This window comes from Colius striatus, chromosome 15 (assembly GCF_028858725.1).
Source record: "Colius striatus isolate bColStr4 chromosome 15, bColStr4.1.hap1, whole genome shotgun sequence".
In the NCBI taxonomy this organism is placed as follows: Eukaryota; Metazoa; Chordata; class Aves; order Coliiformes; family Coliidae; genus Colius; species Colius striatus.
This window is the reverse complement of record NC_084773.1, coordinates 375690-402420: the sequence shown is the minus strand read 5'-3', so window position 1 is coordinate 402420 and position 26731 is coordinate 375690. Positions and strand designations below refer to the sequence as shown.

General features: G+C 40.9%; 1 protein-coding gene across 6 annotated transcripts in view; it reads right to left on the bottom strand.

Annotated features, from left to right (window-relative positions):
* The window catches only part of IARS1 (isoleucyl-tRNA synthetase 1), a 113545-nt gene that overhangs the window by 39229 nt on the left and 47585 nt on the right, over positions 1-26731 (bottom strand). For all 6 annotated transcript variants that reach the window (XR_009819782.1, XM_062008105.1, XM_062008104.1 and 3 more), the window contains 6 exons: positions 19289-19415; positions 14441-14514; positions 13768-13962; positions 7659-7745; positions 6902-6985; positions 1557-1704 (listed from right to left, as the gene is read on the bottom strand). Coding sequence is in view for 5 of the 6 variants with exons in the window: in XM_062008105.1 (XP_061864089.1) it covers positions 1557-1704; positions 6902-6985; positions 7659-7745; positions 13768-13962; positions 14441-14514; positions 19289-19415 (715 nt within the window). In the remaining variant the exon portion in view is untranslated. The remainder of the gene's footprint in view (positions 1-1556; positions 1705-6901; positions 6986-7658; positions 7746-13767; positions 13963-14440; positions 14515-19288; positions 19416-26731) is intronic.

The window sequence follows — 26731 nt, the reverse complement described above, 5'->3', positions numbered from 1 at the left end:
GAAAGCCTGAAGTGTATTTCTGGGGCAATGCCTAAGTTTGGGTGATGAATGCTGGCTAGGGATCCTAAGAAAAGATCTGTTAAATAGTAGAATCTGAAGTTACCAGCCTTTCTTCCCAAAAGGGGTTATTAGAAAGATAAAGCCATTTATTTTAGTCAGCTGTTTCCTGCACTGTTTACTGGAGCCGGCTGCCTCTCGCCTCAAACAGCAGCTCTCCACAGTGATCAGGCTGCTGCTGTAAGTTCATGGCTAGTACAAGGTTCAAACTGATTTGCTTAGCTCCCACTCCTCCATAAAAGTCTGCACTAGCAAGTGGTAACCTCCTGTCATTGACCTCAGCTCAAAGATTCAAACGGATTTCAACAAAAACTCTACATCAGACACGTGACATTTCAATGGCAAATGACTGTAAGAAGGAAATTGTCACCTTGCTCTCATTCTGAAAGTGTAGAAATCCCTGTCACTCAGCCAGCATTTTTAGTTGACTTCCAGTGTAATCTGCAAGTCTAAAGCTTTATTGCTTTTATCATTTACCTTTCTTTCCATTCCATTCCTTCTCATTTTAAGTTCTATTTAAATTGAAATTCCACTTTACAGCAAATTAACTGTCAGGTTACAGTAGGCAATCTTCGTGCTGTGGCTAATGTATTCCCTACCCAGTATTCCCAAGTTCAACATTTTTATGCAGATTCCTAATTAAAGTTACAGTAAATGAGTTAGCTCAAGAAATTGTCACGGCAGCCACTACCCAAAATAACTCTCTTTTCATTACTTATTTGCAGTTCTATTTGTGTTAAATCTGAAGGCTATTAAGCAATGTTCTCAGAGCAGAGCAACCTGCAGTTCAGATGCCATCCCCTGACAGCACCCTCCCTGCGCTGTAGCAATGGTGTGGGGAAAGAGCAGAGCAACAGCAGTGCTCAAGGCAGCCTCAGTGACACCCACTGCCTCCAAGCTACCACATAAACACTGACAAAACAATTGCTTGAACATCAACAAGTCTTGGAATGGACATTTCAGAAGGATTCTCCCTCGAGCACATGTGGTACCTGGTGGCTTTTACCTGGTGTTCCCAGCAAGGTGACCAGCAGCAGGTAATTGCTGGGTATGCATTAACCCCACAAACCTCAAGCCCCTGTCTATTTCTCTAATTTCAAGAGTGTGAATGCAACAGCATCACCTTTATTTCATATAAAAGAGCCTCAAGAGCACTCTAATCTAAGAAATGACAGCTGTTACGTATTGACAGTCCCCTACCTTCCACTCTGTCTTCCTTTCTATATAATAATAGTCGTCCTGGTCAAGATAGAGGGATGCAGGGAGACCATAGCTTTACAAAACAGGGTACAAACACCAACTAACACAGAAGCTAACAGCAAGTGTATACACCTGATGTCACTTTGAAGTCAACCTTCCTTTGAACAAGGAGGTACACACAAGACAACCTCCAGAGGCAGAGTCCAGACCTCCCTTCCAATTCACGTTTTGCCACAAGACTAATTCTCTCCAACAGCAGAATAAGCACAAAGCCCCTTCAGTGCTCTAGAGATCTGTACCTTGTGCTGCAGCATCTGAACGTTCTGAACAAGAAAGCGATACGCGTTGTACCAGGGCAGGAAGACATCCTTCAGTATATCCTTTACTCCTTCCTCCTTAAATCTCAGATTGTCTGCTCTTACCACAGGAGAATTGATCAAGTACAACCTGCAAAACAAGAACACAACACTTAAAAGCTTAAAACTGTATACACTGATAGAAATGCACTTTAACATACAGTAAACCCTAGAGAGTTGCATACCAAGAGGAAAGACACCCAAGGGAGCAGTTTCACACTAAGAACTCTAAGGAAGGCAGTAACGTAAGCGTGTGACATTTTGAACATGCCAAGATTTACTTCCTAGTGCTACAGGATTGTTTTTATGATATGCAATTTAGGTTGGAATTGAAACTCTAGAAGCTAACCCAAGTGATGACACACATCCAGGTGCTGTCACACTACAAAACAAGCAGTTGATACATGGAATAAGTGTTCATCTTTAGAACAGTCCCTATTGCTTTGGTAATGGTTTGAATTTCTTAATGACACAGTACCTTTCTACTTAATCTAGATGATTTCCTCTATTACAAAAAGCTTTGGGCCCATTGCAAACGTAGGACTAAGGAGCAAGGCAAAACAGGCAAATCAAAGAGCAGAAATCATCATTCTCAAGAAAAACAGCCCCGAAAGGGGACAAAGGATGTGCCTCCTACCAACACAAATGTGCCTCAGCTCCAGAAAGAGCTCTGAAAGAGCCAAGCAGAAGACTCAGGGGACGCTGACTACTTCTGTCAAAAGTAGCCCCTGACAGAATCATGCCCACCTCAGCCAAGGTGGCTCACCCATACATGAAATCCACCCTGTCTAGGGAGATCTTCCTCTGAGCAGTCTCTCTCAAGCTGATAGCTCCTCATTTCAGACACACAGACACATCCCCCACCTTCCTTGCTCACACCAAGCTCATAAAAAAACTCATCTTTATGCTTTTCCCCTCATTTTCTTCCCTAAACAAATATTGGGTCTACAGAGACAAATTGGTCTCCATCAAGCTAACTCACAAAGAAAACAGGTCTTACCCAGGTATCAAAGGAAACTTGACTATAAACTTGATTTAGATATTGTTCAATTAATTATTCAAATATGAAAACAAACTAAACAGGTTTTTTTCATTTAAAGACTGTGGCATTTCCCCTCAGAAATTTATTAACTCATGTTATCAACTTACAAAATCATGATTCTAAACTAATATATCTTTACAGGCACTTCCTTTAGGAGGCTTTAAAACCGTAATGGGGTTTGACACAGCACACTGAAGAACACCCCACCATAAATTCTTCAGGAGAAGAGCTTCCTGCATAAAAATGGATCCATAAAAACAGAGCTGCTGGAGGAAACAGACAATAATGCAGCACAGAAACGGGCACTTAAACGTTTTAAATGTATATTTGTTAAAAAAGGAAGTGTTTTTAAAACATGGTATCTGAATTGGGAGTTATAAACTTGGAGAAAGACACGACAATTAAGCATGATAATGAACAAGTCCTTAATGACAGAATGTGTAAGTATATATTTAAACCAAACCTCCCATTGCCATTATTTACTCATTATTTATTTCAGAAGTCAAACATAACTTTGCTCTGAACAGAGGAGCTAGTCCAGCCCTGTTCAGGGTGGTACACCAGGGTGCCCCAGACCTTTTACCAGGTTGGGACTTACCTAGAAAAAGTATCATTTCAAATTGCCTCCACTGCTTTCCTCCCAAGGAGGCAGCAATACATACTAATCAGAACCATGAAGGATCTCTTAATTGCTCCTTTACACCCACCTCAGCAGCACTGCTGCAGAATCTATCAGAAGTCGTCTTAAAATAGCTCTCAGCATAACAAATTAAAGAAAATGTAGCTCTAATGCTCCATCTTTGGGTTTAGGTTCTGTCTTTCTTGGTTTTTTGGTTTACCAGCAGTCCCACATTCCTTACAGTGTGTAATGTTAAAAGAACAGTGATTTCCCAAATCATTCCAATGCAAAGATACTTATATCTATTATATGGAAAGGGGGAAAAAAGCACCCAATAAATGCAGAGTTCTGTCCATTTAGTTACACCTACTGATATTACCCATTGGGAGGAAAATCACACCTTCCTCACACCAAGCCACTACTACCAAGTGTTTGATCATATGAGAAATAATGAAGTCCCCTCCTTTTCATCTCTCTGAACAGCAGTCTGTGGCATTACATTATTTCTTCTGCATTTCAGGAACAGATGGAGAAGAGAACACACCACATCATGTCTAACAGCAATACTTGCCTCAGGACATATAAAAGCAATGGGCTTCTAAATCCTGTGAGCAGCAGATTCTCTTTCTGACAGACTTCAACTTGGACAGCTACCCAACCCAAGCCACAGGGCTGAGGAATACCAAACTATGGCTGGTTTGGACAATTCTTACAGATTTCACAGTGGATTCAAGTTCCAGGAAGCCTGAAATTGGGTTGTAACATTTACTGTGCTGTTATTTGTTCTGTTTGCCCTTTCTCTTCTATTCCACACTCATTTAAAACAACTTGCACCTATATTTTCAGCTAAACTATTTATCAAACTACTGCTGAGAACAATGCAAAGCTGCAGTTCAAAAAATAATTTATATATATAAAAAAGGCTGAAGTAACTCTGCAGGGAAACAGAGCCAAGAAAAAACCCTCAGTTGTAGCTTTCTCTATAAACAGAACACTAAGTGCTGCAGTGAATAAGCAGAGACAACTGAATCGCAGAGCTCCTTCCATAAATGAACCTAGTCTGCAATGCTTTCTACTCTCTATGTGGGTGTATGTATAAATAAATGTGACATTAAAGAATGAGTACACAGGCAGAGAAATGAATTAGCTTTTCAGAAACCAAGGAGCCATGAATAATGGAAGTGTAACTTCTGGTGTTAGAGACTTTTTGTTTTATACAAAAGGCAGACTTTTTTCCAACAGAAACATCACCTGGGGTTTCAAATCTCCAATATGAGTGATCCCAAACCTTTTCACTCAGATTGTTCCAGGTACCAACTCACTGATGCTCTGCTAATACACCTTGATTATTTTTAAAGAACAATCAGAGAATGATTTTGCTTGGAAGGAACCTTAAAGCTCATTGCATTGCAACCCCTCTGCCATGGGCAGGGACACCTTCCATTACACAAAGTTGCTCCAAGAAATCCACCCAACTCTCCACTGAAAGGCATGAGAAGACAATTTACTAAGTCTTTCAAATGCTGAAGCTTGAAATGATAATGAATTTCATAACCATTTTTTCAGTGTAGTGGGGGGAGGGGTGGCAGTGGGGGGCTACAGGCGTAGCTTCTTTAAAGAAGCTGCCAGAAGCTTCCCCTTCCACTGGCACAGGGCAGTGTCAGTGGGCTCTGAGATGGACCCACCGCTGACCAAGGCCGAAGCAATTAGCACCGAGGGCAACAAGCCTCTGTGATCAACATGAAGGGGAAGAAGTTCCTGTGCAGAGGCTAAAACTGCAGCAGAAGGGAGTGAGAATGTGAGAACAACATCTGTGCAGACACTGAGGTCAGGGGAGAAGGAGGGGGAGGAGGTGCCCAGGCACAGGCAGAAAACATTCCCCTGTGCCCTGTGGTGCAGAGCATGGTGAGGCAGCTGTGCCCCTGCAGCCATGGAGGTCCATGGTAGAGCAGAGATCCACCTGAGTCCATGGAGGACCCCAAGTCAGAGCAAGTGGATGCCTGAGGGAGGCTGTGACCCCATGGGAAGCCCATGCTGGAGCCATTTTCTGACAAGGCCTGGGATCTTGTGGGCAGAGAGGAGCCCAGGGCAGAGCAGGGTTGCTCTCAGGACTCGTGATGCCATGGGGGACCCACACTAGAGCAGTCTGTTCCTGAAGGACCACTTCCCCTGGGGATGAGCCCACACTGGAAGAGTCCATGAAGAACTGTACAAAATGGATGAGACCCAAGTTGAAGAAGTTTGTGGAGGACTGTCTCACGTGGGAAGGTCCCCACACTGTACCAGGGGAAGCATGAAGAGTCTTCCCTCAGAGGAAGCAGCAGAAAAGACCATTTGCAACAAACCAACTGTAACCCCCATTCCCCTGAACCTCTGTGGGGGATCAGGTAGAAACCCAGGAAGAAGGGAGGAGTGGGGGCAGGTGCTTTAAGATTCAGTTTTTATTTCTCATTTCCCTACTCAGTTTTGACTGTTAATAAATCAAATCAATTCTCCTCAAGCTGAGTCTGTTTCGCCAGTGACAGTAATTGCTGGGTGATCTCCCTGTCCTTATCTTGACTCACAAGCTCTTTATTTATATTTCTCTCTCCACTGTCCAGTTTAGGAGGAGGAGTGATAGAATGGCTTTGGTGGGCACCTGGCACCCAGCCAGGGTTAAACCACCACACTCAATTACCTAGAACAAGCAACAAACATTCTTCTCAAATAAACAAAACCCACACAGCACACTAACCTCTCCTTCAGCCCCATCATTACTGTGTATGGCTGTAACACACAATTCAATGTGTTCAGTAGCTTAAACTTTTCTTACATATAGCAGGAATTACAGGGCACTTGAGAAATGTTTAAGTAGTGTATACAAACAGTTACTAAAATGTCTTAATTGTAGCTTTAGCTCAAGGCACTACTTCATGTATGTAGTTTGTGTATCTAGCCCAAGCACCAGGCAACTGCATCATCACATTTATACATTAACATAATTCTAATGAAACACTTGAGCTGTGTTTAATCTCCACTGGACCAGGACAATTTATATATACACATTAGGCTGCTGCTCCACATGGCTTGTCTTGTTTCACCATTAGGTAGATATTGCACATACTGTATACTTTCCTCACCAAAAAGAAACACTCTCTCTTTAGAAAATGCACAGTATGAGCAGCAAACAACCACTTCTGTGCATTCCACAGCCTTCCTTCCCCTAAAACAATTCAACAGTAAACTAATAGTATTATTCTCAAAGATTTTATTCAAACTTTCACTGGGTCAACTCAGACTACCAGCTGCAACAGCAGACAGTGCTGGTTTGAGTGGGAGCACTCTCCAAGCACAAACAGGACACGTGTTCTCTGACAAAACAGGCCCCAGTCACCATGTCAGCTTTGGTTGTTACCAGGCTTGAGGGAGATACCACAATGGTATAGAAGTCCAGGGACTGTAACTACTGCCAGTACTTTTGAGTCATCCCCTCTTTCAGCTCTTTGGCTGCCATGGTGGTCCAGAAGTTTCCAAAATTAACTTTCTTCCTACTGCTAATTGTCAAAAACCCATAAGCAGCCCTCCTGGTACATGTCTGCTATGAACAGAAAGCTACACAGATTGCACATCAGTTAAAGAAATCCTTACCTAAGTGCATCAGCTCCGTAACTACTCACAATACTCATTGGATCAGGATAATTCTTCTTCCTTTTGCTCATTTTTTGCCCATCACTAGAAAGAAAACCAGAATGTAGGCATAAATTCCCAGAACTCTTGTAATACATAGATAAAGAAAAAAGGCCCTTTGAATTCAGCTTAATTTTTCTGTCCTATTACATTCTTGGTAGCACTGACATAATTACATATCAGCACACACCATTTCCTTAAGGCCATCGAACCCAAAAGAGGGACTGAAAACACCCAAACCAACTCAAAAGTCTCCCAAGTTACAAATCTAAGCATGAAATCTGTCTTTCCCAAAGGTGAGGGAAGATGCACTTAATTTGCATCAATCCCTCCAGCCTACTGGCAAAGCTTTATTTGAAAATAAAGGGAAACAACTATAAGTAACTTACTTAAAATTACATCTAAAACTACATTTATCACTCCCCTCACTCCACATGACAAGTATTTTTTTTTCCTGTTCTTCCCTATTCTGACTTGTAACTCATTTTCTCCCTCTCTAGGAAGGGCCAATCCTGCTGGAAAGAACCTAGTGCAACACAAGTGGGTGTTTAACCTCACACTCTCAGGTGCCTCTTACCTCCTGCAACACTGATATCTCCCTGACAAATCTTAACAGCTCCTAAGTCCATTTAAGACTTCATTTACATTTTCCAGAGATTTATCTGAAGTATTCTTTGACTACAAATCCTTTCAGGAAAGAACTGACTGACATACCAACCTGGCAAGGATGAGGCCATTCACAATAACATTCTTGAAAGGAGGCCGTCCAAAAAGAGCCGTGGACAGCACCAGCAAAGTGTAGAACCTGAAACAAGAGACAACATCAACATGCTTTGTTAAATACATCAACCTACATGCTGCATGTGCTTCATCACAAAAGAAGATACTTTTTCTGTAGCAAAGTTAAAAAACATTATGTGGCACATTCCTGTGGCAAAAACCCAGAGAAAGAACTTATTTTAAGTAGCTCTTTTTCCTCTTTGTAGCATTCTGTGCTGTTTGCTCAGCTGTGATCAGTTTGCCCAAGAAGGCTGAGAAATTGTAACAGGAAGCATGAGAGAGGTTGTGAAAATGAAACTGTAGCATTCTCCCCTCTAATAAGGAAAAAAGGGTACTGTCCCTGAACAAGCTCCCTGCTTGCTGACTGGAAACCTGTGATCGACAGGGTAGAAAGGATTGATGCACTCTGTGTGTGTCTCTGTCTGTCTTTTAACATGTTTTCTTCAACCTTGCAGACAACAGACCAGTTACTGCTGGGCACATAACAGCAAGTCAGCAAAAGGGAGAAGAGCCTCCTTCTGACCAAACTTCTCTGTTAAAATGAATGACCCTGAGAAAAATACAGGAATGCAGGCAGTCCCTGTAGGAAAGGGCAGTTAGGGGGTGTCCCCACACTCCATTTGATGTGCTTACAATAATTGTGAACTAAGAAATGAGCATTGGAGCAAACACACCTATTGCTCAACACGTGGATACGTGGTTACACCTGTGAAAGTGGAGGTGCAAGGTGGGGTGATCATTTCCTACTCGAGAGTCAGAACCTTCACCAGTGGAGGTATATATGAGCTTCTGTAGCTGCGCTGCTGGTAATTACTTTCTTAAAAGTAACTGGAGGGTGGGCCACAGCTTTCCTGGCTAAAAAAGTATCACACTGAGGATTGCCTAGCAACCCTAAAGCAAGAGATGACTACACAAAAGTTAATTGATTTAGAGTAAGGCACAGGAGGTTATGCCTCAGAACTATGCATTTGCATGAAGATATAGCAGAGAAACTCTTTATCAGGAAAGAGAAGAGGAAAAAAAAGTCCACCTGTGCATTTCAAAGTTGCTGTTATCAAAAAAGTGCCGTAAGTGCAAAAGCCTTATTCTGACACTTGAGGGTCCAAAGGGTGCTGTGTGCATTACTGCATTTATTAGGTGGCTTGCACGACAACCCTGATGCTTCTCTTCTCTCAGGCTTTTAACTCTTAAAATCGACCTCAATTCACACTGCAGGATTCAAATTCTCTGCAACAAATTGCATTGTGATTGTGTAAAACTTAACCAACACGCCTCCACCTGCACACAAACACATGCACTCAAAGTCCTCATCTTCATTTTTAACCTTCCTAAGGAAACCTTTTAACACAAACATCTGAGCATTTACTCAGATGACTGACACCTCAAGCCAACAAGACTGACAGTTCATTATAAACACAGCAGTACTTCCTTAGTATTTAGTATGAAGGTGCCTCATTGACAAACTCCCATCTGCAAACTGGTTGCAAATTCTCGTATCAGGTGCATTGGCAATTAAAAAGAACCAAACAGAACCAAACAGAAGAGATTTCAGTCTTTCTGTTAGGGAAATTGTACAGAGGGACCACAGGCACTGAAAAAATACATCTGACAACTTTTCACCAATCTTGTGTTATTTGCATAGGCCAAGCCAGTGGGCCTCAGCAGTGAGTTATCTTCCTTAATGACACTTACAAGACTGTCTTTGAGATCCTGGGATCCTCTGGTTTACACACCACTCTAATATAACTCTTCCCATTCTTTCTTAGATTATCCTTTAAACAAACAAAACCACCTCAGCCACTCAGAATATTTTGAAGGAATGACTCTCTGTCTTTTATCTCTGAAATTTCTCATCTATAGACACGTTTCTGTCAGCTTCCTCAATTTATCTCTGTTGTTTCATCTTCCATTCACCAAATCTCAGTCTGCTTCTGGTTATGCCCTTGCAGTTGTCAGCCAAAAAAACCCAGTAAAAAACCCTAAATCTTAACCCCACAGAGAAAGATGTCTGCTTCTTTGCTCTTCTCTCCTCTTCCACTTCCCCCCATAAAGGAATAAAAGCAGTCCCTGCCTGTTTTCTCCTGTCTTGAACAATTGTGAGTAAATGCCTAATCCAGTAGTTCATGCCAAAAACCTTCAGCTGCAAATTTTCCCTGTAGACCATCACATTCTGACCACAGCTGTCAATCTTGTTGCATCTCTCTACATATTAGATAGGGTATGTGTTACATATCTGTCTGGACTGCCACTCCTGTAGCCTTCAAAAATATAATTCATCTCTTTCTCATACCCATGTGGAAGGATCACGCTCCTGGCTCATCACTTTGGTCACAATAATTTTTCCCTTCTCTCACTTGACTTTCTCCCCTTCTCTGTTGAGTCAAGCAGAAGCCACCAGACATTCACCTCCTGAGCCAGTCCCCACTTCACAGCAGCTGCAGTCTCCAACCTGACACAAACCCAATCTTCATTCGGGATGTTAACACTTTATACAGCGTGCTTCAAATCCAATTCAGATCCCCTGCCATCAACGCTTCAGAACTCATCAGTCTATTGTTCACTTAAGCATATCCTGGTATTGTGCTGCCATTCTGCTGGAAAGATACACGTGTCTTCTCTTCAAAGTAATCGCATATTCTTCCCAAGACTTAGGGAAAGGTAACTAAAGGCTCAACAGTTTTAAGAATGAGAAACTTCCTAAGAATAGCCTGAGACAGCTTCACAAAACCCCACCACCTCACATCTTCATTCCTTCATTCACAACACAAAGTGTCCTTCAGCAAATCACAGGGCACTCGCTGTCATCAAAGCAGCAGCTTATCAACACCCATGGGCACTGGGGGAAATGTATAAGCATCATGTATTTAGGCAAGTGTTTTGATGTTCCACGCACCAACAGATGAGACAGACTTAGGTATGGTGAAGACTTACAGCAACTCTCAGGCTGACGTTAAAAACACAAAGTAACCTACTCCAGCTGTGCTGGGAAACATTCGCACGTTGCCCTCAGTAAACAGCCCAGCAGCGGGCTCTCTTCAGTTGTGTCACTGAGAAGATTCAGCTTAGACTACTAAGGAAAGGCAAAGAAGCCACTTACCCACAGGCTACATTTACTATTTAAGAAAGGAAAGTGTGTTATGACCCAGAAACACAACAGTTAGTGGATGTGGATGTCGCACTGCATTCACGTTTAGATTAATATCACACAATTAGAAAAGTCAACTTGTGTAAAAATTACAGATAACATCTTCCCTGGCACTGGAAAGTTTCACTGGTTGCATATGACATCAGACTTCTCTTTTCATCTGTCATGTCTCCCACACCTGCTTCAGAGGATAGCGCTGAAATCAACACTACGGTAAGGGAGAGACACATAATCCACTGTGACATCCCAATAGCACAGATCTAAACCCTGAAACCTAAAATTCATCATTCCTCCTATATTTGTACTGTAATTGTAACTCTGAGGAACGGGCTTTGTATCCACACAGAAATTCCAAACCCATTTTAATTCTGCTCAGCTTCTACACTTCAGTAGCTCCCTTGCACAGTATAAGAATTATTATCTGGCATCACATCTTTTTTAATCTGTTATAAAGTTTTGGCATCTAAATTACAATAAATGTCCCTTTATCTTTATAAAAAGCATCTCTTTATAGAAAGCATCTCACAAAATCCAGGTTCTGACTGTGCCCTTTGCATGCATTTTCTAAGCCTTTATCATGTCAACAAAACAACCCAAGCACCCTCCTCCAAAAGAAACCCACCAAACCAAACACCAGCATCACAATTCTCTAATACTTCTCAGATAGAAAGAATAAATAAGAAGGGAAAACCAAGTTTTTAATTCTTCCCTCAGAGGCATTATGAACAATGCTGCAGAAAGGCTAACACATGGAATCATACACATTAGAACTTTTCAAGCTATTTTTCTCTGTTCCTTCTTCATTCTAACACTGTACCAGCCTCCCTTAGTCCCCAAAGCACAGCTGATGTGGACTAAGCCATTTTTCTCCTAGATAAGCAAAACCTATCCCTCATCCTCAAGACGAGAAAGGTATTATTTTAATATCATATAGGGTATTTCTCCATACATTTCTTTTCCATTTAAGATCTCTTACATTAGCCTTTGTCAAATCAACAGTGCCATATCCACACACTATATGCAACAGGAAGGAAAAATAACTCAATAAATGAATGTAGAGTTCACTGTATATACTGGATCCAACACTGCTGGAAGAGCAGCCAGGACAAAACAGTGACCTGCAAACGCCATCACTCTGCCCCTCTGCTGCTGGGTCTCACACAACTCAAGAGTGTTCACTTGGATACCAACGCTGAAAAGCTCCATGACTGAATGAGCTGGGATATACAATTGTGGAGACCATGAAGATAAAGATCAACACAAACATATGGCCTAATAAAGATTATTTTTGGGGGCAAAAAGGAAAGAAAGAAGGAAAAAACCCCTCTATATGTGCAAGAGGACAGTTTGAACTACGCTCTTCAGTTCCCACTAAATGCCACCTATGTAAGTCCTGCTTTGAGGACCCATTACAAACATTGTGCACAGCACTAAGTAGGTCATGTGCAGCAATATTCTGACAAGTATTTCACATACCACAAGGAGTCCTAAGTGAGACTTAAATCATCCCTCCCTAATTTCCAGACTTGCAAACATAACTTCCCTTTCGAAGGCCCACAGAGATTTTTGGATCACAAGAAAGGAAACTCCTCCTTATATTCATGAAACACCTTTTGAATGAGTATCATGCTTCAAATGTTTCCATGCTCAAACCTCGTGGCTTTGAGAGTATATATAATCTTACTGACATACCAGCTCTCATGGCTTTGTTTGAGTTGATTGGTTTGTGGTGAAGTAAAGGAGTGAGCATGGGTAGGTGACAAATATGCTCCAGAGGAATTTAACTTATTCCACTCTAATAGTTACTGGGTGGAAGAGTTCCACCTGTACACAGGCAAATGTACTGTTCTAGAAAACACAAAAATTCCTCTTAAAAATCTGTCAGTGTCCACAGCCAACCTCAAACTTCAAAAATACAATAAACACTTAAAAATGCCAAACCTAAATCGTACATATTTCACTGTGAGGGTGAGGGAGCCCTGGCACAGGCTGCCCAGAGGGGTTGTGGAGGCTCTTTCCTTGGAGGTCTTCAACACCCTCCTGGACATGTTCCTGTGTGACCTGATCTAGGTGACCCTGCTTGTGCAGGGGGTTGGACTGGATGATCTCTAAAGGTCCCTTCCAACCCCCACCATTCTGTGATTCTGTGACATGTAAAACATATGCATGTACGTATGTATGAGAACATCACCCTGAGAAAATCTGACATTAGACAAACATTTTCATCAATGACTGACAAAGCATTTATCCAGAGAGGAATTGAATAAGCAGGTGACATTTATATTTAGAAAATTATACTTCTGTAAATTATAAGATCTGGCTGCCCAGGGAGGGTGTGGAGGCTCCTTCCTTGGAGGGCTTCAAGACCTGCCTGGACACGTTCCTGTGTGACCTGATCTAGGTGGGACCTGCTTCTGCAGGGGGTTGGACTGGATGATTTGTAAAGGTACCTCCCAACCCCACCATCCTATGATTAGGTCAGACTTAATTTGGTTTTCACCTCACTCATCTAAAACCAACATTCGAATTTAACCACGAGGGTAACAATCACTGGCCTATATAGTGACTTTAAATCCTCAAAACATGGACTTCCATTTCAACTGACTCAATTGCTGCTGTTTCCCACAGATAACTCAAGTTCTAGGATAACTCAGCTGCTGATTCTACTTTACCAGGCCAAAGATCTGCCCCACTATCTAATGATATTTTCCACAAAAGCCAGGAAGATTTCTTGCTGACATGTCTCCTCTCTGCAACATTTTTGCCACCAAGCTTTAGAACATCTTGCATTTTACTGACAAAATGAAACCATACACTTATCTATACAACACTATTACAGCTGAATCAGGCAATAATATCATAGGAGGCAATAATATCACTTAATAAAGTGGTAGAAAATTACCATCCTCGGGTTTGGTCAATGCCTTCTGCGATGAAGTCAGCAGGGAAAGCATCTTCAAATTCTTTTTTGTTTTCAAATGGATAGTGGACTTGTGCATAAGGCATGCTCCCACTCTCAAACCAGCAGTCAAACACCTCAGGGACCCGGCGCAGTGAGCCCTTGCCACGACGTGAAGGGATAGTTATGTGATCAACACTGTGGAACAGAAAAAGATTAACAAATTCTAATGAATAAATAATGAGTTAATAGTACATATTAGTTTGCCTATTAGGTAGGACAGCAGTTTGAGCTCTAATTTTGACGACTCTTTAAAAAGGTCAGTGTTTCCTTTGCCCATATTTATAATTTAAAGTTATTTTAGAGATTTTGTTTGTTTGATTTTATTAATAGTGTCCAAGACAGAAGAGAGATAAATTCATACATGTTCACCACAAGTCTTCTTCCTACGTTTCTATGATCCCTAGCTCTGTTTCCCTGGGGTTTGGGCAACAAAGACACATTCCTATGTGACCTGATGTAGGTGAACCTGCTTCTGCAGGGGGTTTGGACTGGATGATCTCTAAAGGTCCCTTCCAATCCTAACATTCTATGATTCTGTGATTCTATGAAGAGCAATGTTTTTTATGTCTGCTCAACTGTTTTCAGTAACTAGTTAACAGTGTCTGTGACTGACCTTTCTCGATGGAGATCAGTGACTTTCACTCCAGACAACTCTTCCAATTCTGCCATCGAACCAATACAAACTACCTGTAAGAGATACTCCAGAAATTTAGTCAGTTACTTCCACACAGTGAGAATTTTTTTAAACACTAGGCAAGAGACTTGTAGGTCAGTCAGTATCTTCTAAAGTGGCTCATATGGCTGAAAGGGCAACAAAACTGTTGCATAAGGTGCCCTTCTTCAATCTAGCAAAGCAGCAAATGATGTTAGAGATCATTACCCTGATTTAATACAACTCATGTCAAAATAATTGTGACTTCAAAGAACAAATATTTCGTTGGATATAAAAAATGGTGGGTTTTGTGGTTAATATTTGGGGTGGGGGGAGTGGTTTTTTTGTTTGTTTCAAAAAACACATAACACAATCACCTTCAATGATCCTGACTTTTACAGAGGTAGGAGTTTCAGATTCCAGTTCCTCTCATGAAGCTAAGGTCAGTGGCTAAACTGCTCATAACTGAGTACAAGTGTTCCATCCCAGGTACACTGAAGTGCTTATATTAATGGCATCTTACTTAAAGAAAAAAAAAGCATCACAGCTAACAAAGGGGATGTTAAATGTACAGACACTTCTCTTGGGTTTATTGCATCAACACATCACCCAAGAAAAAAGCAAATTGTTTCAGCTACAAGCTTGCATCGACATCATGAAATCATGAAATGATGAAAAACTGTATGTAGGAGGGAAGGAGAAACACAAAGAAAGCTTTGCTCAACATTCTGACCCTTCCAGAGCCCTGTGGCCATCTCTCATCTGGCAGGATTCACAATACAGCTCTGGAGTCTGGGGATCCAGTCCCACATGCTATCAGGCCAATTCAGTATTGCTATGGAAAGCGATGGGTTTTGACAGACGTGACAGGGAAGGAGTTACAGCTGTAAGCAGGCAAGACATTTTGCACATCAGATCATTTTCTAAGTGGCAGCAAGTCAGCATACTGTTCAATTCCTATAGCTAGTCTTAAATAGATGCATATGTATACATACAGAAATTGTGACTAACAAAAAAGTTTTGGTGTACTTAATTCCAAAAAGCTGTCATGAATTACAGAGAAGACAGAAACTCAGTCTGATTTGGTTTTTAAGCCGTGATTTTGCCTAGTCTGATTCAACTGCTGATCTGCATTGCTCATCACCAGCTTTTCTTGTGAAAGTACTTTTGTAATGTGATGTTTTCACTACTTATCTGTCTCATTTTTCTATAGGAAGCGAAGCATTACAATGATTATCATAGTCAAGCACAACAGTCTGCAGTTTGCATTGCAAACCACACCAGGGGATTGATCCCAGTTAAAAATATGCCTTTATCCAGAAACTATTTTTAACCCAGATCTGTTCTTCATTCACCATGTGGCCCCATAAGCAATTGTACAAGCTCAAGCAAGCAGGCAGCAGGTGCTTAGTTCAGCACTGCTGCTGGAAGAACAGGTTTTAATAGAAGAATAGGTAAAAAAATACCCTGGGACACACCGATTGCTTCATCTTCACTAACCTTAATATTTGAATCACTTTCAAGCTACGTTCTGGCTTAAAAGCTGCCCATTAGTTGTTGATTTCTGAATCAAACATTTCAAGACTCGAGTATAATTCTTAATATTGGATGCACTAACAGAACTGCCCCCAGCAGAACACAGTCATGAAAGAAATAACCCCAGGCCCACACAAAAAAATCTAACAGTCATGAGAGGAAGGCACACATCCCCATAGTGAATAAGACTGTCAGAAGAGTGGAGCTCCTCAGATTATTGAAGGCACAAGAACAGCACAGCAAGTAGGTTCAAACCAAATCCGATCCCTCGTTAGGCCGCACCCGCTCATTTCTGCACAGAACAGTTAAAGCTATTGCTTTGAATATATTTCTTCAATAGCAATGTCTATTTTATTACCCTGTCCCCTTTGCCTATCAGTCACTTGTTCCTCCATTTTCTTATTCAGCCACATCAATTACAAAGCCAGCTACATCACCACTTAATAGCTGAGAGCAGAGATTGAAATCAAGAGCCTGGGACTCAGGGCTGTTCAACCCCATTTCAGCATCACTGTGACAATGTGAAGTCAAAGGTCAAGGTTAAATACTTCTAATGAAATGAACACTAGCATTATATCCAGGATTATCCAAGTAAATAGGAAGAATAAAGACATGCAGCAGCACTTGTGGACCTCAATGTTTCTGGGACATAGTTCTGCTGGCCCTATTAAATAAAAATGTTAGCTTTTATTGATTTGTCATTGGAGTTCTGTTAAGTATCTATAATCAAAGAAAAAGGATTATCCATAGAAAGAAAAAAGTCCATGTGGTGTATCAGTATATCAGCAAGACATTCTGGGATCTTTAGAAAGCATTTTCTGAAGAGTAAAAAGAAAGAACTGCTAAGGTCAGCTGAAAGTGCAATTCCTAATGCAGCCTCAAAGCAGACCAGAAACATCTAAAGAAGTTCCCTCACTCTGAAGGACAGCACAGCCAGAGTCCACTTGTTCCAAATCTGTTATGCAGGACTGAGTGCACCAAAGCTAGAGAAGGGTTAACAGTTTACATGAGTGACAAGGAATGAAACAATCAGAGAATGTCTGCAACATCACTGAATACTTAATGCTATAGCTTTGCTTTTAGCAAGTCCTATAAAATTAGCCTAACTCTGCTTCATCAACTTGGGTGCTATATTAGAAACTTTTATTATCTAATCCAAATGAGATGTGTTCCTCCAATGAAGCAATCATTCTGAGAGCTTAAAATGATAGACTGTCTGCAAAAACGTGGCAATAAACACAAGCTTCAAAATTTAACTTCCATTATGCATCTCTACCTCATAATTATGCTAAAATAAAACCAAGATAAGAGCTAAAATAAAACTGTGGGAAAGCAGATATGGATATGCAATGAAATTCACTTTAATACCAATTAATTCACCTTAGTGTATATTAAATAAGGAACTCTTACTTCTCCAAGATTTAATACGCACAGCGTGATTGCATGCAACAAAGTGTTCCTTGGAGAACAAGACACCAGCAGGAGGCTCTGCAATGTCACATGGCATTAGGCTGCACTACAACTGAAGTCAGGAAGTTTTGAGTGAATCCTATTTACTATATGAGAGCAGATGTTACTTAGGCCTCAAATTCCACATCAATTCCAATAGTGTTGGGTTCTTAAGTTACATCCCACATGCATAAAAAGAGAGTGAATACTAAGAAAACCCTCACTTGAAATTCAGCATGATCCAGAAGCCATACTCAACTGCTTAAGTATGTCATTTAGACTCTAAACAGAAGAATGTAACATCTAGAGATAAAAATAACAGATCTGTTGGCATTTTGATGATTATTCAGAACACTAAGCTCTGAGGAATATTTACGGCTAATTTCAGAGGAAAGGTCAACCTTCCAAGCTGTATATCATACTGTTATTAAAAACAAACAAATCAAACCTAAAACAAATGTACACACAGCAATACAGACATGTGGAGACTGGACAGAAAATGAAGTATTCATAGAGGCAAGGAGTGGGAGTAACATAACCTTCACACAATCTTTTTCAGCTGTAGAAGGAAGTCTTGAAATACTTTAGTACAAAACCGAGCCTTCTCTCTACTGACAAAACACTGCTATACCAAGCAAGGGACTCCATCTGTAATTTGTTCAACATTTTTACATATAAACTATTAGTCTTCAAACTCAACTTTAACTGTTACACAGTAAACTTTAACTGTTATGAGACAGAAGCACTTGGTTTGCCAGTAGTTTACAAACAAACACTCTCATAGCATAAATAGATTTCAAATGCCAAGGCTTTCTGAGATACATAAACGGCAATTGCAAGGAGTATCTCCCTCACTCCCCTAGTATCTCCCTGCCTATCAGCAAGATCTCCAATGAAGAGGAAATAAAAAATACTTCATGGTGCACATCTAAGCAACAGTGCACTTAAAGACAACAAAGTACTTTTCCAGCATACATTTTCCAAGTTGAGGTCTTCCACATCTGAAACAAAAAGTACAACTTTTTCAAATCAAGGGAGACGAAAACAGAAGTTTGGGATGCTGCCATCAGTACTCACCTTCATGGACACCCGACTTTGACTACCATCTCCCATTTACAGCATGAGGAAGAATTATTAAACACAGCTAATGATACAAGCCCATGCAGAAAAAAAAGCCAATAAAAAACAAACAGACAAAAATTTATCTTCAGAAATAGTTTAAAAACTTAAATGTTTTGAAACTTAGAAAACAGCAGCCATCAAAACAGCGTGAAGTATTCACTTGGGCAGTTAGCTTTATGCTACCAACTGCAGGGTATCTTCCACCTTCAGCAAACTCATTTCTAGCACTCCCATTATACACTTTCATCGTTCCACTAGATTCACATTGTTACAGTCTGTTCCATTCACATCTGTAGCGTTACAAATACATATTTTCACTGTTCTGCTGTAGTGGACTTGCCTTTACACCTTCAGCAATTCATTCGGCTTGAAATAACCACCAGAATTTCCAAAGCAGGCTGAAAGGACTGAAAAAATCCATCTCTTGCCATTTTCTCACATTTGTTACTTCCATTAGATGCACTATCTCTGAAAATTCTTCCAGGAAAACTAAGATTAACTCTAATCTAGAACACAAGTGAAACTGCTTGCAGCTTTCAAGCAAATGCAATGAAAACATGTACAGGCACACAAATGCAGGTATGTATTATATACATATGCTGTTAAGACCTAGCAATAGAACTGCAGTAGTCAAAGATGTAAGTCTATCAATATAAGCAAACAGCTGTTTTGTCAACTGGCAGCTTCAGTTTTCTCACTCACCTCTTCAAAATCATCACTGACCCACAAGGGGATAGGTGTGCCCCAGTATCGGTTTCGAGATATAGCCCAGTCTCGGGCATCTTTCAGCCAGTTCCCAAAGCGCTTCTCCCTCACAAAATCTGGAACCCTGTTCAGAAAAGAAGGAAAGTGCTCTTTTGATCACTGCATTCCACTGAAAGGACAGCTAGGAAGAATTATTATACTTTATTTCACCCCCAAAACCAAGTTAATTGCAGTGGTGGCTACTGCCAGGCCTGTAGGCTGTCAAAGACAGCCAAAGGGCATTTCTTCTGCCCTTCTTTGATCTCCAGGTAAGCTATAGAAGTGAAAATCACCATGTTTGGTTTACCCTACAGTAACTCAGTAAAAACCTGTGCAACACAGATTAATTCAAAAGGAAGCAATGGCCACAAACCCTCAGGGCAGCCCACCACTGGATGACTCTGGCCAAGGGTGGATGGCAATACTGCTGCTTTATTTTACACACAGAAAAAACAACAGTTACTGATGTTTCTGATGAATGAAATCACAAAGTTTCAAAAGCCTGGAGTAATAGCATCAGAAGACATTTTGCACTGTGCATGGGCACTCAGACATCTGCAAATTACTTTTTAGCCTTTGAGAATGGAGAAAGGTTGCTATATCGTACGAAAGAGCAAGAGCCTTTTCATGCTATTTACGGTCTCCACTTCTGATTCTCTGATTGGAAACCAAAACACAGACCACTCCCCAAATCATGGGACCACTATCAAAACTTGCTAAAAACTCATTATGACCACTAATAGGCTCTGAAAGATGTTAAAGAGAAGTTTTCATCATATGGAAGCTCTGAGGTGAACATCAGAACCTGATTCCTGGACAGGCCAAATGGCCTGACAGTTACCAACAAATTGATGTCTCGTATGAGGTAAACAAATAATTAACTGTTCATACAATAAGCATGTAGCAAACGAGGAAATGCAACAGGTTTTGAAGTCAGACACACAGTTCCTTCATGCCTAAAGGTGCATTTATGAAGATCAAACTCAAACAAAACTCATGGGAAGAATAACCTTAAGACAGCATCACAGATGCTCAGCAGCTGTGAATGAACACAGTAATACACATACTCTAGAACTGAGTTAGAGCTTTCCTGGGTTTGGTGTTTCCAGTGTACTTAGCAGGGCCTTTCCCAAAGCTTGAGCTGAATGTAGAGACACAGAGTTTCTAGAAGAGGAACAGCCAAACTACAGAAAACATATGGTCTCTTCTACCTTTTTCTTTTTGAAGCTCTTGGTCCTCTATCAATTCTTTTTTAACAAGAATGATTTTTACTCACAGATCAGTCCCAAGAGTAACAAAGGTTTAGAGGTTTATTTTTTTTAACCTTTAGAGGAAAAATTAAAAGAATGGATTCATGTGGCACACTAAGGCAGGACTTGGCCCAGCAGCAGCAGGCTTGTGAAACAAGTGTGAGCATCCCTCCAGAATCTACTGATGAAAATGAAAGCCAGTCTTTTAAAAGTTTTACCCATGGTGATGTCACATGGAGATCTGAAGGCTTCTTGATGCTGATGGTGTCTGAGGTGGATAGAAACCACCATTAAAAGACTCACTAAATATCACCCCAAAGCCCCATAGCTTCACTAGTTATTTCTAGACCTCCTTTCAGTAAGCTGCAGTTATTTTCTGTAACAGTTCTTATGCAAAAATGTAATATAAAAGCAACTAATGCTTCATTCACATGACATCCATATCCCTGCTCTGAAGTTTAGAAACATATACAGGCTTTCACAATCTGTCTAGAGGAGGCGTTGGTACTGTTAGCTTTTTGTGGTGACCTTAAGAGACCCTCTCTCCAAACAGGAGTGGAAACTGTACCGAGGTCATTAGCATTTGCCTAACATTCCACTAATGTGGAAAACTTCTCTTTACCTCACTCCTAAACTACTTTCCATTTTTCAGAAGTTGTTAGACACTGATTAGCTGAAATTATTAGTCCCATTTAACATAGCTAGAGGCTGAAACAATCCCCCAATGACATTAAAATGCTGAGAGTTTTGGCTCTGCCTCCTCAAAACACGCATGAAAAATTAATTTTATCCCCAAAGTGGACATTAACCACAAAAACGTACTTGGTGTGATCTCTCTCTCTCTCTCTCTCTGAGCTATGAAAGCATATAATTTACCTCTTCTGGCAAAATTGTCTGATCCTGCTGCCAGTTTTTAGTGGAACATAAAACACAAACCACTTCATCTACTATCAACCACGTTTGCAACAATGATTTATGGCTCTTTAGGAGGTGCAATGCAGAAATAACACCGACACAGCCATCAAATCAAAAGAGCCTGTCTCTCAAACACACTTTGAGTCCATCACTCAAACAAAGTGTTACTTAAAACAATTGGTTCTTACCACCACCCAGACGCTGTCCAGCCACTGAACAGCAGATACAGCCTCCAGCTGGCAACAAGTAAGAGGACTGTGCAGAACAGCCTTGCCAGTCACACAGTTCTTTGAGACTGCAGCCTATTTCCTTTATTTAAGTTCACTAGATTTAGCTACAGACACCTCACTCTGATTTCTGGGTTTTTTTCTCTTCAAGTCAGCAGTGTCAGAGGCATCTTTGATGTAAATATTCACTAGGCTGGGCAGACAGAACAGAGCATTCTCAATAACGTTGTTATTAACACCTGACCAACTCCAGGTTAGTTTTCTACAGGTTTTTTTTTCCCTTTTCTTTTTAATCCTCTTCTCTTAAGCATTCTCTTGGTACACCTCTCTTGTTAAAGTCTAATTAAGATTAGCATCCTGCCACAGGTATGTATTATTAGTTAAGGAAGCATGGTTTACTGTTCCATCTACATACACAAAGCAATGAATTCTTCAATTTGCAGAGAGATTGTTCAAAAGACAAAACTACATGAAAGACCACTCACATCAACATTCCTATTTTACAACACAGAGATATATGAAGAAAAACTTTCCCATATGCCAATATCCCTGCTTTTCATGATTAATCAGGTATCTATCACAAACCCCCTTCAGCTTGAAAGCACAAATGCTGGTTTTATGCTGGTGACCACTGGATTTCCATTTGAGTGCGACAAGCAAGGTGAGCAGTGCTACAGCACATTTAGAGCAGCCAACTCACGGCACCCAACAGATTCAGGTCTCAGAAGAGGTCAAGCTCTAGCATCAAATAAGTTCCACAAGGCTGTAAGTGAAATGAAAGCAGCAACCTCTCTCCTAACACAATCATGCTGCAGCTCCTAAAATGACACTGTTAGAAGCACTCTTTTCATTTCCCAACGGCCCGCAATTTGTGTTGGTTTGGACCTTCCAATTTCTCTGCACAATGACACAGACAGGATTTCACACTTCTCCAACGTTTAGCAAGGTTAAGGAGATTGCTGCCTCAGCAAATTGTGAAGCTCTTGATTCATGCCTGTAGAATACTGTGGGCTAATAGCTATTTCTATTTTCTTGGCAGCCAGGGTAGTGCACTAAATAAACTGCAGGATGAGACGTTCAGCAGAGACCATTCAGCAGTTGAGACGTTCAGAGAGCTGAACTCCACAACATAAAGAAATAAATATTGATTTGTCAAGTCATAAACTAGAGAGTTTTTGCATGAAAGTACATCAGTTTCAACCTGTCTGAATGTTAATTTCCATTTTACTCTCCCAAGATCAAAGCTATTGTAACAAGTTAGAGATGATGAATATTGTTTTCAAACTCACCTGGACGTGTTCCAGTGTGACCTGATCTGGGTGAACCTGCTTGAGCTGCAGGATTGGGCTAGATGATCCTTAGAGGTCCCTTCATTCATCCCCACCATTCTGTGATTCAATGATTATTAATTTGCCCCAAATTTGTGTGTTCATTTGCGACTGTTCCTATTTTTTAAGCAGATTTGGAGTTTTGCTAGATGTGTGCACTGCTCAGTCCTTTGCAGTGAGCTCCAACACCCTTTCTTCTTAGCTACTCATGTTCTTAGAATCTGAAGTAAAAATTCCATTTGACAAGCAAAAACATCACACGAAGAGCTAAACAAAATCCAGCCCTTTAACAACATTTATTTGCTTATCACAACAGAAACTGTTTTCCTTGCCTTCTGACTCAGTATCCAAGTCAGTCAAGTAAAGTGGGCACAGACTTGAAAATAGTGAATTAGTGACTGTCTTCAATTTCAGAGCACGAAGGAGTGCAGCAACAGTGAGTTACCATGGCTGCTGATCTAGAGACTCCTCATCACCAATTAATACACAAGGAAGAGCATCAATTAAAATTAGTATATTTGCTGTCTGAGTCTCTTCTCCAGAAGAGAAATGTGCACAATGCAAAGAGACAATAAAAATCCAAATTGTTACATAATCGAGAAGGAAATGTAGAAGGACTAAGACATCTGTTCCTTTTCTGCACATATATTTTGAAGTATCTCTCTCATGCTCATAACACAATGGTAAACACTGAATTCAACTCCTCATTCCATTTCAAAGCTCAGCTGTGCTCTGTGTGACTCCAGGACTCAGCTCACCTTGCCCTAGTCACAGGACACAGGAACTCTATCTCAAAGCAGTACCGTTCCCTTTCTGTAATCACAAATATCACTGCTGACATCATCAGCTGCCAAACACAGCCACAGCAGAAGCCTCATATGTTTTAATACCAACTTACCATTAAAACCTGTTCAGGGATGTTACACAAAGACATACTGATCCTTTCCCAATCTTCATTCTATGATTCATTCTTCTCACCAGCTCATTTTATTCATGACATTCTTGGAAAAACCACAGTAACCTTATGTATTGGATGAGACTTATTCCATAATTATGAACTGAAGGAAGACCTTAGCTTATGAAATATTTGAAGAAGAAGTCCATAAGAGTTGGACTATAAAGCTGACAAACACACTACTACCTCAAACAGTGTGAATTAGGAAACCTAATACCAGATTAGAACCCAGCATCTGATAGGTTTGGTTCTGAGGAGATGTCTCAGAGCTATCTTTTCATTTGGTCAGCTGGTAACTTTTTAAGAGATACATGAAATCAGGAATCATATACCTGTCTGGAAAGGAGGGAGTCAGTCTTGCAGGAAAGAGCTGAGTTACAACAGCAAAATCAAAGCTGATTAAGTGGTTATCCTACATCATGTAACTAAATATAGAACCATTTTGGTTGGAAAAGACCTTTAAAATCATCAAGTCCAACCACTAAGCTAACCCTGTCAAGCTCACCACTAACCCATGGCCCTCAGCACCTCAGCTCCACAGCTTTGTAATATCTCCAGGGCTGGGGACTCCCTAAGAATGTTCTGCCTCAGTTCCAATCTCAACCTCCCCTGGGACATCTTGAGCCCATTTCCTCTTGTCTTCAGTACTGAGGAGAAGAGACTGACCCCCACCTCATCACAGCCTCCTGTCAGGGAGTTGCACAGAGAGTGCTGCTGTCTCCCCTCAGCCTCCTCTTCTCCAGACTCAACACCCCCATTCCCTCAGCTGCTCCCCAGCACCCTTGTGCTCCAGCCCCTTCCCCAGCTCCGCTGCCTGGCTCTGGCCACACTCCAGTCCCTCAGTGTCCTTGTAAGTGAGAGGCCTGGAACTGAACACAGCCCTCCAGGTGCTGCCTCTCCAGCAATGGGTACAGATTTATTTAAATCTGTAGCATAACAGCTTGGTTGTTTGTTTAGGTGTCAACTTTGCTTTTCTTTTCAAACATTAATCAACTCTTAGAAGACAAAGTTTTCAATTCCATTATGTTAACTTGCTCTAAGAACAAGTCTATTTCATCATGCCCTCAAATTGATTTTTAACGGTTTTTAATTCAAGGAGATAAAATAAGCAACTATTCATGCCCTTTTGACACTTTAATTAGTGCCAATCTATATCATGGACCTAATTAAGCATCGGGGGAGACGGGAGGGAGGAAAGGAGAAGAGAGGAAAGGTCAGCTGTTTGCAAAGCATGCAGAATTTCCACTGCAGCAGGCTCCTTCTCCTCAATTCACAAAGGCTTATTAGAACGGTGCACAACCACACACCCCGCACAAGTTCGGGTTGCCTCCACCTAAGAAAGAGAATTTTCTGCTTATATGCAGTTTATATTTGCCAAATGAATTGTGTTTTCAATCACTGTGAGATAGCAGTGTTTTTCTGCACTCCTTTATCCCGGTTCCCATAGCAACACCCGCTTTGGCGTGAGACTGCAATGCTGCTGCAGACTGCATCACAGCCCTGGCGCCAGCGGCGTGCAGCTGCTCGGCACGGCAGCATTCACTGAAGCCATAACCTCCCATTTCATGATATTCTTATCAATAAAACACAGCAGGATTTTTTAATATCTGACCCAGACACTATGCTAATCACTTCAAATTCTTAATTTTATCGATGACAGCAAAAATCCAGGGGAAAAAAATGAAGCCTTCACTTTCTTTCTGCATAGTTTCCTTGGGAAGAGTTTCACCTTTGTAGTTACAAAGCACTTCTCCACAGCATTACCACTTCAGATTAACTTCAATTTCTGTATCTAAGTATGTTTGCATTCCTATGACCGGAGCAGACAGTCAACATACTGCACATGCAGTGAGATCTGCAGTCTGCCTAAGAACATGATCCTGTAATTGCTCAGTGTACTGACACTTGGAGTCTTTATTTAGTAAGCTAATATTTGAACCACACAACGATGCCCCTTGACTGGGACTGAAGAGATACCTGCTATATTCATGACACAACTGGCAATCTCTGCTCGAGAGGCTTTGAGAGGAAACAACACAATTAGAACACCACAGAAGACAAGCCAAAATCAACTGGAACAAGCCTCAAAATTCACCCTAATACTTAACTATGTCTGATAACAGTCAGTAATGAAACCTTTTGACTTATACTGCTCTAAATCAGACAAACACAAGGCTAATACTGCAGCAATTTTTTCCTCTTTCCACGGTAGGACATGACACAGGTTTGAATTTTTCCTCGGGATATGTTGCCATCTAGTGAGTGCATGTTGCTCTACACTTTACAATTGCTACTGGAGACCAGAGCTAACCTATTATCCACCTCTCTCCTGAGTAAGAAAAGGTGTGAGCAATGATTAAAAAGAGAGAGGAAAAAAAAGAGTTACAACTGCATGGTCATATTAAAGGAAAAACAGGAAAAAAGCTGCGCACACACACACCTACAAAGCTGCTCAGAAGAGATGTATTTATTAATGATAACTAGGGAAGAAAATATCCTAGGGTATTTATTCCTAAAAGAAGCAAAAGGAAGAAAACAAAGGCCTCAGTAACTGATATTCTCCATAACAATTCTGTTACAACTTAAAATTCTGTTGCCTCTGCTACAGGCTGAGATTTCTCTCCACACAAAAATTACAAGTTTAGCAGAACATTAGCTTTCCACTGCAGATGGGCTCTAAAGTCCATCTTCTGCACACCCAGCAGGCCTCTGGGTTTATGACACAA